The sequence below is a fragment of the Tyto alba genome, unplaced genomic scaffold, assembly GCF_018691265.1.
Source record: "Tyto alba isolate M040663 unplaced genomic scaffold, T.alba_DEE_v4.0 Super-Scaffold_20000042, whole genome shotgun sequence".
In the NCBI taxonomy this organism is placed as follows: domain Eukaryota; kingdom Metazoa; phylum Chordata; class Aves; order Strigiformes; family Tytonidae; genus Tyto; species Tyto alba.
The window spans coordinates 14,536,812-14,551,373 of NW_024881293.1; the positions used below are offsets into that span (position 1 = coordinate 14,536,812).

The 14,562-nt window shown below is 39.2% G+C and overlaps 1 protein-coding gene across 4 annotated transcripts in view; it reads left to right on the plus strand.

Moving 5' to 3' along the window:
* Positions 1–14,562, plus strand: part of AP3D1 (adaptor related protein complex 3 subunit delta 1) — a 46,200-nt gene that overhangs the window by 24,968 nt on the left and 6,670 nt on the right. Inside the window, exons 11-27 of one of the 4 annotated variants that reach the window (XM_042794438.1) lie at positions 117–165; positions 959–1,104; positions 2,637–2,785; positions 2,878–3,108; positions 4,481–4,712; positions 5,193–5,338; positions 5,471–5,612; positions 6,513–6,584; positions 7,527–7,602; positions 8,408–8,607; positions 9,383–9,456; positions 10,679–10,702; positions 11,808–12,012; positions 12,761–12,823; positions 13,431–13,529; positions 14,045–14,194; positions 14,330–14,377. In XM_042794438.1, coding sequence (XP_042650372.1) covers positions 117–165; positions 959–1,104; positions 2,637–2,785; positions 2,878–3,108; positions 4,481–4,712; positions 5,193–5,338; positions 5,471–5,612; positions 6,513–6,584; positions 7,527–7,602; positions 8,408–8,607; positions 9,383–9,456; positions 10,679–10,702; positions 11,808–12,012; positions 12,761–12,823; positions 13,431–13,529; positions 14,045–14,194; positions 14,330–14,377 — 2,106 coding nt within the window. Of the gene's footprint in view, positions 1–116; positions 166–958; positions 1,105–2,636; positions 2,786–2,877; positions 3,109–4,480; positions 4,713–5,192; positions 5,339–5,470; positions 5,613–6,512; positions 6,585–7,526; positions 7,603–8,407; positions 8,608–9,382; positions 9,457–10,678; positions 10,703–11,807; positions 12,013–12,760; positions 12,824–13,421; positions 13,530–14,044; positions 14,195–14,329; positions 14,378–14,562 lie in introns of all 4 variants that reach the window. The other 3 variants (XM_042794437.1, XM_042794439.1, XM_042794440.1) reach the window with 3 other exon arrangements.

Here is a 14,562-nt window from a genome sequence, read left to right on the forward strand (position 1 = left end):
TCAGGTCTTGCTCAGACTGCTTCCTTGTGTATTGAGAAAACTTTATGAAGAGTTATTTTAATTAAGACTTTTAAGGCTTATAGTAAGTATGACGTGATTGCTTGGGTTTTTTCCAGCTTTGTGTTCAGAAGTTAAGGATATTGATAGAAGATTCTGACCAGAACTGTAAGTATGTTGCTTGTCTTCATGGAAGCTTTTAGCAACCAGCCACTGGGGAGAAATTGCAGCAGCCTTAGATCAATGAGCTGTTTCTCCGAACAGCTTGTTCAGTATTGTAGTGCCTGCTATGTTGTAAACAAATGCTGGGATTTTTAATGTGCAAATAATTCTTGATAGTGAACACCTCTTTATAATGAGCTTTTTTAAAACAAATGAGACGAATTATTACTGCTGTTTGTGATCTTGTAGATCTAAACCAGTTTTCTTTCCGTGCTCTGGGTTTTCACTTTTTATAAATTTGCTGCTTAGAGAAAGCAGTGTAAGCACAATAGTACAAGACAAGAATGCTTACTTATTGTAGTGACTACAAAGAACACTGGGAAATCCTTTTTTGTGCAAATAATTTTCCTGCCATCTGAATTTTTCTCGTTGAGAACAGGGCTCCTATTTATTACACCAATCTTCAGTGCTTTTAATGCTGTGTTCATCCTAGCATCCCAGTTCTCAAAACCCATAGTTTCTAAATATTAAATAAATATTTTCCAATCAGTGATAAAACTTGCGGTACAAGAAGACTGTGATGGAGACTATATACATAATTACTTGCCTGTATATGGGATTATGAAATTAAAGACTAATCCATGATGCACTGTTTCTCAAAAACGCTTTTCCTCATCACAGATTTTTATTCAAGTGTATTAAAGTTGGTTTCAGTATAAGCACTTGATATTAAGATTTCATGTTCAACACAAAACAGTGTTTCTATATTTGGAAAGAAGTTTTATTTTGTCTTTCACAGTGAAATACCTGGGACTGTTAGCTATGTCCAAAATCCTGAAAACGCATCCTAAATCAGTTCAATCTCACAAGGATCTCATTCTCCAGTGTTTGGATGACAAAGATGAGTCTATCCGACTCAGAGCTTTAGATCTCCTGTATGGCATGGTATGTTTCTACATGTATTTCCCTTCCTCTCCAGACCCCCGTGACCTTTTAGGAGGCTGATGTTTAAGAACAACGTGCAACTTTATCTTCCCCTCTCCCTAGTAGTCTTGTAGTAGTAATTCCTGTATCTTTTCTGGCAGTTACGACAAGTAAAGGATCTGGCATAGTGTGAAGGGGCTTTAAAAACTTTGATTCAGACTGGAAGGAGTTTGTGAGTTCAGGTGCTGTGCGGGTCACCTAGAAGGAGGCTTTTCTAATGCCTAAGCCTTAGCTGCGCCTTCCGTACTCCATCTGGATATCAAGTGGACTACGGGCGTATTGGGACAGGTCTGTGGTGTTCTAGGTTGCAGTCCATGTTGCAGCACACCATAGCTCAGGCTGACATAAGTTATGAGGTCTGGGAAACAGTCCTGAGCACTCTGAAGCAACAGGAGAAGGCAGCTTTAAGCTGCTTGATCATCAGATTTGCTTGTCATTGTAAATTTTGTTATGCCTCTTAATGACATGTACAGAATCTCGTTCCTGCTTCTTCTCCCGTGTGCCACCAGTCTTGTGCCTGCGTTCTGCAGCTGTGCTGGGCAGTTGATAAAATGTGCATAGGCAACATGGGCAATCTTGTAGTGACAACATTTGATCTCTGGAAAGGCTGTGGTTATGATTTATATAGTAAAGTGCCTTTCACTCGAGAGTCTGTGCTGCCCCCTCTCCCATGCACAAAGGGATTGTGATATGTATGTCTCAAATTCCTATTTTAGAGGAGAAACTGAAAAGTAAGAAGGGACACCATTTGTCTGGTAATCTTAATGAGATTAAAATAATGTCAATAACCTATGATCAGGACAGTGATTTTAATGTTGTTGGAAAGAGATCTGGAATTCTTCCTTAGTTCCTATTAGTCAGAAGATAACCTAGGAGAAAGAGTGTACTGTTCTGCTCAACTCTGCCTCTGAGGAAGAGTACTGTATAATGAATGATTGTAGAAATACTATTACATACATTTTTGTTAGTGATGCCTTTAATATGTACCTATTGAGAGATCATAGCTGGAAGCAGTGAGCCACAACTGATGACATTACTGGATATTTTGGTTGCTTTATTTAAACAAATAAGTTTCCAGAGCAAGATAATACAGCTGTGTTTCTAAATGCTAGAATTCTGTTTGATGTTGGACTCCTAAATTTGTTTGGTTTAGAAGCAAAAATAATTGAAACTATTGTTTTATCTGGCAGAAGTAGAAGATTAATTTTCTTCTGGGTTTCTATATTGCTGCTAGTAATTCTGATTCTCAGCTCTCCCACAGCATGGTCTTCCATACTTGTGCTGGCTCTGTTTTAGTAACAACATTGACAAGAAATAAACAGGATCCTTTTTTGATTGTGACTGAAGTTGCGGCCTAGGAAGGTGGTTCTGATTTCTTGTTAACACGTGGCACAGGTCCATCAAAGAGCTAGCAGCTGCTTTAATGGAATTAGAAAGACTTGACATGGGAAATGGCTTAGTTGTGGTTCAACTCTTCAATGACTCTTTGACAGGTATCAAAGAAGAACTTGATGGAGATAGTGAAGAAACTGATGATTCATGTGGATAAAGCAGAAGGGACAACATACCGGGATGAGCTGCTGACCAAAATCATAGATATTTGTAGTCAGTCCAATTACCAATATATCACAAACTTTGAATGGTCAGTGTTTTTATGCGTCAACTTTGAGATAGCTAGCAATGGTAATACATGATTGTGTGCTGATAAAATTGCATCCCTTTCACTTTCTGTAGGTATATAAGCATCTTGGTGGAGCTGACCCGATTGGAAGGCACACGACATGGGCATCTTATAGCAGCTCAGATGTTAGATGTGGCTATCAGAGTTAAAGCTATTCGTAAATTTGCAGTTTCTCAAATGGCCATGCTTCTGGACAATGCTCATCTCATAGCCAGCAACACCCAGAGAAATGGGATCTGTGAAGTGCTTTATGCTGCTGCTTGGATATGTGGCGAGTTTTCTGAGTAAGTGTGAACAGAAAGCCTGACATGCTTTGAGTGGCTTCTTTCAGACAAAGATTCCAGTCACTGAAATCTATTTTTAAGAGGATAGTTGAGAAGATGCACCCGAAAGCTAACAAAATGATTGCTTCTTTCCCACTCCCTCACCCCAGAGACTCCTCAGCTGTTTCTAGCCAAGACAGATACTTCATTTTGAATATCTGGTCTTTTTTCTTGTTCTACCCACTTGTGCAGGAGGGTGTAGTTGTGGGTATAAGCTGTAAGATCTTAACACATTGAGAGGAACTCCTTAATCATTAAGGTGTAACCCCATTTATATCATAGGGAAAATGTCCAATCGCCATGTTGGACTGAATTAGTTTTTGCTGCCCTCCTTGTTTAGCCCTTGTTGAAAGGTTTTTGCAGAACCTCATCTTCCTGAGAAGTCATTTTTTTTTTCTCAAAAATTCTCTGTACCCTTAGCAGCACAATTTTCTGTGTTCTTGTGCCAGCGTTGCCTTTTAGCTTAAATAGATGTTTTTGTCTCTTGGTGGTGTGTGCAGATACACACGTGCCTACCTAGCTTTCATTTTGGTAACTTGGACAGACTATGATACTGTAGTCTCCTTTTATCATCTGGTTTGGTGTCTCTCCTTGTAATTGTCTCTCTGAACACTGGTTCTAGCTTAAATTCACATAGTAGGTGTGATGTTTTTAGGGAACACTGGTAAGGCTCAGATCTTCATCTAACTAAGAGTTCTGCGAAGAAAACTGTAGATTAAGAAGCAAGAGAACATACTTTCCTTTTTCAGTTTGATCACATTTTTACTTTGAAAGAACTTTAGCTTTCCATTTGTAATGGGCCACTAACTTTTTTTGTGCATCTTCCATTTAGTTGTGAGCAGACAATTTTGAATGAGTGCAAGATTTATTAGAACAAGTGTATGATCTGCATTATTTTCGGTGTATTAAGCATTGCTTAATAGATTTTATTTTCGTCCATTAAACGATTGAAAATACAACCACGTTGATGCGAGTGGTGAAGTATGGAATGGCAGGAAGGTACCTGGGCTGCTGTATCCAGAGTATCAATGGAGTTGGCATTTAAAAGTGAAACACTTAGTTAATGGAGAGAATACTGAACTTGTAAAGGTGGAAACTGAGGTGTACCCCCTCTCTGTAAAAGGATAAAGCTGTAAATTCTTCTGTGCCATGGTACTACTGTAATTTGAAAGGGGAAAACACGCATAGCACCAGTTATTATGTATGTGTAGTCTGTCCTGTCTTTCTGTAGTACTTTGTACTGCAACTGAGGGTTTTGAAAAATTTTTCTTCATGAAGAGTGATGAAATGTTGAACTTTCTCAGTTGCTGTCTTTCCTCTGTTCACTCTGTAGACACCTCGAGGAAGCAAATCAAACTTTAGAAGCAATGTTGAGGCCTAAGGTTACAACTCTACCAGGCCACATCCAGGCAGTGTATGTGCAGAATATGGTGAAGCTTTATGCATCCATCCTACAGCAGAAAGAGCAATCTGGGGAAAAGGAAGCAGCTCAGGAAATTACACAGCTGATGATTGAGCGTTTGCCTCAGTTTGTCCAAAGTGCAGATCTAGAAGTTCAGGAGAGGGTAAGAGAACAATATTATTTTGGAATTTATCATACAAGGTCTCTTATTTGTATTGGAGCATATATGTAATTTTCTGTGGACATTCATGTTTTATATAAGCCATTGTTATCAGTGGAGTGGTGCGTTTATTCTGTACTTTGTGTAACTCGGTGAAATAGAAGCTCTAGAACAAGTGGGAGGAGTGGTGACATGTTATGTCGGAGCCCAGATCTTATTCCAGTTCAATACCACCTCTGAAGACTGCTTGCAAGAATTTCACTCAAACAGTTTAATTATAAAATTATGCAAGCACATAAAGACACAAAAAGGACACAGCTAGAAGAGAGGGTTAACATGGATTTTTTTTACATTTGCTCTAAACCTGCTGTTTATGCTGCTTCTCTTAATTCCCTTAATTGAATTAGAACAGTTATGTTCTGGTGACTTTGATTTTTTGGTTCGGTTTGTTAATTCTGAAATTACTTTTGCATTTGTTTTTAGGCTTCTTGCATCTTGCAACTAATAAAATATATTCAGAAGCTACAAATAAAAGACGTACCAGTAGCTGAGGAAGTAATAGCCCTGTTTGCTGGTGAGCTGAACCCTGTGGCTCCTAAAGCACAGAAAAAAGTACCAGTTCCAGAAGGGTAAGGTTCCTTCTCTCTCCCAAAGCCTTAATCAAGATTTTAAATAGTAAAGCAGAGTATATGATGAGAAACACTGAAATATTGAGGGGTACTGAGTTAAGCTGTTTGTTTGTTTCCTGCAATTCTTACCAGCTTGGACCTTGATGCCTGGATCAATGAACCTCCATCAGACAGTGAGTCTGAAGATGAAAAGCCCAAAACAATTTTTCATGATGAAGAACAAAGGCATTCCAGACATAGGCAGCCAGAAATTGATGAAGAGGAACTGGCCAGAGTGAGTGAATGTTCAAATGCTTTTCCCTGCATAATTCAACAGCAGTGTTGTAAATACTACTAAAGAAGTTGGAGCTGTTGTGAATTCCCCATGTAGCCAGGGAGCCATTCTGCTCTCTACAGCTCATCGTGTGATGATTTGATGTGAACAAAATACACATATTTGAATACAGGTATTTTTAGGCGTTGTGGAATACATCAGATATAAAGTTCTCTTGGAAGTCTAGCTTGCCTATCTTGTCCAAATAGATGCAAAACTTCATAAAAACTTGGCCCTTGTTATGTGTGTTGAGCTCTTGTAAAAATCTGACCTGTAAACTGTGGTGTCTAGTGCAGTTCACTTTGAGGTACAGGGTTGTGAGGATGGACACTTGTTCTAGGCTCTGCAACTATTTGTTTTTTCACACACCTCCCTCACTGGCATACCTCTTATTCTGTGTGCTCTGTGTCACCAGAAAAAGCAGCAGCATCTTTGCTTATGAACTCAAGCAGCTCCCATGAATTGCTGTAATGTCACTGTTCTCAGTAGTGATATCGTTTTTCCTGCTTCTGACCTTTTTGTTTTCATAAGGAAAACTTTTTATTGATAAGAATCTTCACTTCTTCCTTTCTTTGTGAAAATGAAAACAGAAACATTTGAATTGCCATCAAAATCTGGTCTTCAGGAAGTTACCATCTCTAGTCTACAATTAAAAAGCAAAGAAAGTACTTGTGATTACATCCTAGTGAGTCTTGGAACTCAAAACCTGGTTTATCATATGCAAGCTACTATGCTGTAGTCTTTTTGCAAGTAGTTATGTATTGTTCCAAAAATTCAGGGGGATTGCGTTTTGCACTTTGTCTTTTATCTCTCTTTGCTTATGAACAAACATTGTAACTACAAATATTCTTTTGCTTTTAGCGTCGAGAAGCCCGGAAACAAGAACAGGCAAACAACCCATTTTATATTAAAAGCTCTCCTTCCCCACAAAAGGTGAGTGAGTCTGAATTAAAGTATCTTGTGGGCCTCATAATTGTGAGAAGGCTCGCTCAGTGTCAGAGCTGCAGCTTTGCTCTGGGACACTGTGATTATTTTCACTGCAGTTCTGATGATTTAATAGTGTGCTGTCTGGAGTGGCTTCCTACAACTGTTTTTATAAGTATTCTTTGTGCTGAGAAACTCACAAGTGACCTAATATCAGAAGAGCAGCCAGCTTTCTGTGAATCTCTAGTGGACCTCGCGTTCAGGAATAAGGAAGTGTTAATTGTCACAACTCCCATGACAGGATAGTTTGGAATAGTCTGGATTAACTTGTTGTGGAAAGCACAGTGTTTATATTTCAGCAAGGACTCCCTAAAAGCTGTAGAGAAACACTACTTCTCTGTGCCTTTGTGCCACAAGTTCCTGTGCAGGTAGTTTGTCCCAGCTATGGGTGATGGAAGGGTTCAGATGGCCAGGCACTTCATTTAAGAGCAATGAAGAGAGAGTGAACCTTGAACATGCTTCTCTTGAATGTGCAGCATGTTTTATGGATCAGAAGGTTGTTGTGGTCTCTTCTTAACACCTTTTTTAGGGGAAGAACCTGCTTTATTCCCTGCATATCCTAAGGACTCCCCCATTTTTCTCTACTCAAATTTGAAGTAGCAAATTATTAGCGGTAAAACACAAACAAAAAATTATTCAGAGTTGCAGGAGCCTTCTTCAGGGCAGTAGGAGGGTTAAAAAACTGTAGCTAAAAATACTGTCTTTTATAGTAGTTACCAGCTGGCTTTAAAATGCACGCTGCTACCACGCAGGATTTAGTACTGAGCTATTCCATTCGTATTATTTTAAAATGTTCACTTACAGGATGAAACTGCTTGATGTTTTGAAATGTGTCTATATAGATTTGTATCTGATAATACCCAGAATGTAATAAATTTTAATTTTTCTCAGCGATACCAAGACACTCCAGGTGTGGAACATATACCTGTGGTCCAGATTGACCTTTCTGTCCCCTTAAAAGTTCCAGGTAAGTGCAGGTAATCTTTAAAATTAATTACAGAAATTCAGTTAAACAAAAGTAATAATTCCTTCTTAAGAATTCCTCCTTAGATTTTTAAGGGCAAAGAACATACTTTCATTAGACTCTTAAATGTGTCTCCTTAACTTAAGTGTGTTTGAAAATAGTACTTTGCAGTTAGAGTGTAGTTCCTCTCAAAACAGTATTAGAAGTAATTCTGTGATTAAGTATATTGTGCAGCCAAGTCTGTAATGTGTAAACTAACCACTGTTCTGTGTAGGTAACAGTCACCTTTGGGATGTTTTAAAGGGCTGATGGAGGTGATCAGGAGACATTAAGTGGAGTCTAATGGTAGAGATACTATTTTAATATCTTGCTTCAAATATCAAAAGGTAGTTGTCCATCTAATGAGAGGTACTGAAAAACTGTTGAAGTGCAGTACATGGCACGTGATGAGTTCTAAGTTCAAATATTTAAGATTTACATTACAAAGTTTTTTCCAAAAGTGTGCAAAGTTATCAGTATTAGTACAGCAATGGCATCAATTGTACTTAAAATATCAGTGTTGAGATGCTCTTTATAATTGAGGGGATGCAGATAAGAATCAGGGAGCAGGATAGAGTTCTGTCTTATTTCTGTAAACATACTAAAGCTGGTGCTGGAGGGGCTGTATGCGAGGGGGTATGGAAGCACAGAGAAGTGCTGATTCTCCTAATTCTGAGAAGCTAGAAGCAAGGTTCACTCCTAACGTATTGTTTCAGTGATCAGTGTCCATGTGGACTGTAGCCTGAAAGCGGTTTGGCTTCCTCTGCAGGAATGCCTATGTCTGACCAGTACGTGAAACTGGAAGAAGAAAGAAGACATAAACAGAAACTGGAGAAAGACAAGAAAAAGAAAAAACAGAAAAAGGAGAAGAGAGGTAAACATCACCGCCATAACTCTCTACACACAGAGAGTGAGGAGGATATTGCTCCAGCTCACCATGTTGATATCATAACAGAAGAGATGCCAGAGGTCAGTTGCTTTGGTTGGTGGTCTGAGCTGTGGGGTTTATCTGTGTGTTGTTCTCGAGAGATTTTTTTTCCTCATGAATTGCCAGCCAGCCTGTATTATTGCAGTTCGAGAGCTCTGATATCTTGCAAAGCTGATTAAGAAATGATTGAGATGGTCCTAAGCTGTTCTTTGCAGGGGGAGAAATTGTCTTTCTGTGCACAAAAAGATAAAAATTGCCACTGAAGCTATTTTAAAAAAAAAAAAAAAAAAAGAAACAACAACAACAAAAAAATCTAACCAAAAACAAAACAACCAACCAAAAAAATAAAACCAACAACAAAAGCACACACACACACAAAAAATAAACAATATGCATCTCTGCTATAAAAGTAACGCTGTCCAAATAGTCACTTATTTATTATGCTCTGCTGCTTCACTTTGACATTAACTTGCTGTCTAGTCAGCAGGTTTGCAGCTGATTATAATTAATTGTGCATGCTAATGATGTAATCTGTATTTGTTCCTAAAATTTCTTTTAATCAAAACTGAACAGCAGCAATTCGAATCCTGCAGCTTATGAAGAATGGTTGTCTGTTCTAAATTAATCTTGTAACTAGATGATGCATTAAAGTGCATTGTTCCTATAACTTACTGTGCTTGACTGCCAGCTGGCCTGTTCCAGGATTAACCATCTTAAAAAGCTCTAGGAACTGTAAAGCTTTACATTGCCCAGTGTAAAGTTTGGAAATTGCCTGTGGTTTGCTTCTTCAGTGGATGGTCTCTCTCTCTCCTGCAGAATGCTTTGCCCAGTGATGAAGATGACAAAGATCCCAATGATCCGTATAAGGCACTTGATATAGATTTGGATAAGTAAGTGACAGTTTTGTATGTGAATTTACTTAATTGCTAACCAGAATGCACGAGGGCAGGCCTGGGGCTAAACAGACAAAGCCCCATCTACAGTCCACTAGGTGAAAAGACTTAAGTCTCTTGCCATGTCTTGGACGTAACTTCAGATGGTCATCCAGGCTTGGGTTCCCACTGCAGCATACATGATAAAAGCTCAGCTGCTGAAGTAGCAGGGGTTTTGGGAAGAGCAAGGGAATGATTTTGTGTGACTGAATGGAGTCTGAAAACACAGGCAGTGTAGCTGGGATCAGATGCGAGAGAGTTCATCTGAGCTTTTGGGTGTACCAGCATCTCTCTGATCTAACTTGAGTGTGATCTGCGTTTGTCTGTGTTCATCTCAGAACCACTACTCGTGGCAAGCCTGTATGCTCTGCGTTGTGATCATTTGACCAGTAACACCCAGTTTGTAGCACCCCCATTGCCCTGTGGACATTGTGTGGTGCCGCTGTTGAAACATGTTGTTCTAATATGATTAAGTGAACTGCCTATCATAACTTTGACCAGACCCTGGTCTCCATTCAGCTACTGAAGTAGTTTATAGTACTAGCACCCCGGGCTGCAGTGCAGCAGATACTGAATCCCTGCATGCCACTTGATAATTAGCAGTGAACTGTTAAGTATTGCACATGGAGATTTTTTTTTTAGTTGCTGTTTGCAAAATCCCCACTCTGAAAATAATTGCTGATTTATGGTCCATGGATGCCTCCTGTAAAGTTTTGAAAACTGTGCAGGCACAAGTGTGCATATATGTTATCTCTCTGATACTTTAAAGTCTGTGCTGTTCTCTGCAATTCTCAAATCTGTAGCACTGTGGCCCCTCAGTACCTTGCAAAAATGTGACATAGCATTTTTTAAAGTGAAAGAACAGTTTCTGAAAAACTTATTTTTTTCATGGGCTGGTCACATTCCTCTGAGTCTGCAGAGGAAAAAAAAACATATAAAAGGAAATTAATTTCTGACTATAGACCTCATATTTGCATGACAGGCCTAGAAAACACTGAGCAGAGCAGTTTCTAAATGCTGCGCTCCAGGAGACATCTTTGGACTTTGGTATTGTTTCCATCCATTTTCTTTGCTTTTCATTATGAGTCAGTGTGCTCTCCTGTCATGTTTTCTCATGTCTCTGTCCTTTCTCTTTCTTTCTGTGCTTGCACTGCTATGTCTGTGTCACGCTCACATGCAGTCTGGTTTCAGGGAAGCCTTCCAGGTAAGAATATATTGCTAAGTGGTTCTTTGTCAGGTTGGTTGACTACAGTGGACAATGTAAATACTTGAAGGGTGGTGAAACCGTTGAAATCACTGACCCTCAAACTTGTGTAAGTCTATTTTCATTATTGACTTTCAGCACCGATCCCTGTTCCTGTACAGGGATGTGTGACATAGCTTAAAGATGAGATCTGTTTACTGTTCAAACAGGTGGGGTCCATCTTGCCCATACAGTGTCTGTTTCAAAGTAAAAAATTAATTGGGTCTGGTGCTTCATGCAATATAAGCAAAAAAATTAGTCAGATGAGACCATTCGCAGTCTTCCTGAACAGTTGTTTGCTGCTCAAACAGAAAAATTAATGCTAACTAAAAGCTGTAGAAATAGAAAAAGAGGCAATTGGTGAACTTCTCACTGATTTGTGGACAGTGTTTGACAAGAATGGAGAAATTTCTGTGGTGTTTTTTCCCCCCCAAGTAATGGATTTGGGATACACTGTAAATCTAAGCTACTACTCATGCTTTTTGGAAACAGGTATTTGAAATTAGACACAACTTTCTAAATGTCATGGTAGAGTACAGATTCATAGCATAAACTTCCAAAATGAAAAAACTTATTGCTTAAAATAATTTCCACATGGAGTGATCTAGTTATCAATAACAAAAAACATGCCCTTCAAGGGATGTTTGAGCCATGCTATCATTCCACTTCTTGAATTTCCACACTGTTGCAAATGTTTCCTATTGTTTTACATCTTTGCTCTTCCTTTGGGAGTGGTTCCACAGAAATGCACCATGAGGCGATGTGTATGTATTCTTCTGTAGGTGTTACTCAGCCTGCAAGTCTGTAGTTACCACTTTTAAGAGTGATCAGGTGTCAGCAAGAGCTTGGTTCGCAGTGACCTTCCAGATGTTTCTATTAGCTTCTAATCCATGAGGGCACTGTCTGCAGTTACATAAATAAACTTCAGGTACAGAAGTATGTCCAGATTTAAGAGTTTGGGGCCCAACTCTTCAAAAATAAAGCATACCGTGTTTTGGATGTCCAGCAGATAATCTGAGCTAAGGGAGACTCTTTGCAGAAGGGTAATGGTCTCTTTATTTTTAAGACCCTTAGCGGACAGCGAGAAGCTGCCAGTGCAGAGACACAGAAATGTTGAGACACTGAAGTCACCAGATTCAGAAGCTCCCCTAGTAGAGAAGAAGAGCAAGAAACCCAAAAAGAAGGAAAAGAAACACAAAGAAAAAGAGAGGGACAAAGGAAAGAAGAAAGAGAAAGAGAAGAAGGTAATAGAGGAGGAAGAAGACAAAAAGGTAAATCTCCAAGACTTGCATTATTTTAGAAACTGCTGTTATGGGCTGTATTTATTGCTGTGTTCTGTTTGTTGCTTAGGAACAGTCACATTTGACAATTGTAACAGCTGAATGTTTTCAGTCTTTTATTTCTTTAATTTTTTACAACCCTAAGAGCAGATATTTAAAGATTTTTATTAATAAAAATAACATTTACCTAACCTCATAAGTTAACAAAACTCAGCTTGCTGCAGCGTACACAGCAAATCTCCCAGATCTAATTTGAAAGCTGAGTTTACTGATACTTTGTCTGTTTTTAAAATGGGGAAGTCTTTAGCAAAATATCTGGAATTCACTTTTGTCTTACATCTTGTCCCCCATACACTTCAGAATCTTTCAGTTTTAAAACCTGACAGTAGTTGTCTTTTACTCTGGAGACTTGAAGTATCCTTCTTGTTAACCACTCTGCAGAGATGCACTTTTCCTCTAAGCTGCAGCCAATGTACTTTGCATGTCTTTAGATACTGTGATACGTAGGGTAGTTTGCAGGTGCTGTCAGCTGTGTCCAGGTTTGGAAGTGTTGCTCAAAGGCTGCAGTTAAGATTTTTGAACTATTTGCTCCTGAATGTATTACAGTATCAGTGTATGAGCATTCTGGAGCGATGCGTTTCCATGAAAACTTAAGGTTTTGATTTGATGATTTGGATTTTTTTTTTTTTAAAAAAAAAAAAAAAAACCTGCAATGGTTTTGTTTTCTCTTTAAATTCAGGGGGAAGACTTGGATTTCTGGCTCTCCACTGCTCCACCGGCTGCTTCTACTACCCAGCCACAGGTAGACACCTTACCACATCACAGGAAACTTTCTTATGACTGCATCTTAGCTGTGATAACAAGTGCTTTGTCATGCTGCAGGAGAAAAGGGAAAGATAGGCTTCATTTCCTCAACTTACTGCTGCGAAGCAATGACATTTTAGCTCCCCAGTTTACAGGCACTGTAATAGGAGGGTTCAAGCTCATTCTGCACTGCAGATCAATGGATCGAAATATAGAGGCAGCTGCAGGCTTGGTGGTTTTTAATACTATATTACTGCATAGTTTTATTTCCTACTGTGAGCTAGACATTAGCAATATTAATAGACATGAGACACAGTCTGAAAGAAACTCTCATGAATTTTGATGGGAGATTTTAGAGGAAGAGACAGGGAATATAAGGGGATGGATTCTTTGGAGGAAATCTGTTGTATCTTGTCCTCAGGTGATCATATTTGCTGGGTTTCAGTCATAAAATTAAACACTTGGTACAATGTTAGTCTAATGTAGTTTTTGAAATAAGAATTGGTGTGGTGAGGAGTATCACTGTTATGATTTCTTTTGGTGTGGGTTTCAGTTGTTTCAACTGCGTTCTGTTAGTGTCATAATCCTTCTGCTAGTCTACTCAGAGTGAGCCTGAGGTGGGTGCTGCTGTTGTGGCTGAACCTCAAGAGGTAAAAAAGGAAGAAAGGGAAGAGCGAGATGAGGAGGAGGGTGATGAAGGAAAGGTAAGTGGTTTAAATTGCTGACACCCTTAGCCATATTCTCCTAGTGTCTCATATTTGTTAAACAGAAGCACGCAGGAATTACCAAGAGCATCTTATTCAGTGTAGTGACCACTTGCAAATAGGCAGCAGTGGGATGTTATGTCCTTGAGGAGCTCTAAACGCTTCATACTAACAGGTTTGATTGTTCCTCAAGCCAACTGTCCAGTAGCAGTTTTAAAGCTGAGCTTCCAAACAGTTGGAGAGAGTTGGCCTTCTCTGATCCCAGGCTGCTTTGGGTTAAGGTATTGTCACGTGAGTGGGGAGTGAGGGTTGACTCAACACAAAATGACTATTTTTATTTAGGAGTGGGGGCTCTGTTTCAGGTTGTTGAAGCAGTAGGAAATTCTGTTCAGTCCAGAAGGCTGCATTGAGTGGGAGCTTAAGAGTTGAAAGATTGGTAGAGGGGTCATGATGTAATGCCTAGAAAGGTAGGGTTTCTTTAAGGGTTTGTTGTAGTTTCTTGTTGTTCTTGGTAGAAGTCCTCCAAGCATAAGAAGAAAAAGCACAAGAAAGAGAAAGAAGAGAAATCAAAAGATAAAAAGAAATCCAAAAAGAAGAGTCATCACAGTGAAGAGGAGACAACAGAGTCAGTACAGAATGGAACACTAGAAGATGAACCACTACCAGTGAGTAGCTGTGCACTGGCAGCTCTTGACTTGGGCACAGGCAGGGACTAAACTGTTTTGGGAGGAAAGAGTATGACAGCTCTATTCAGAGAAATCAGTTATATTGCGGCTGCGATTTTCTTTCTTGTTTTTCAGCCTATGTCCAGCTACCGCCTTCTTGCTGAAAATCCATACGTTAAAATGGTGAGTTTTGGGGCTTTCAAATCCTGATGTGTTCTCTAAGAAAAGAGAGGGTACCCTGGGGATAGTATAGCAACTTTATGTAGACAACATTAACTGAAGAACTGTTTAAATCCCAGGAGGTAGAAATGTAACAAAGCTCTGTTTCCGTTCCTTTGGATGTTCCACTTAAAGTTTTTAAGTTGATA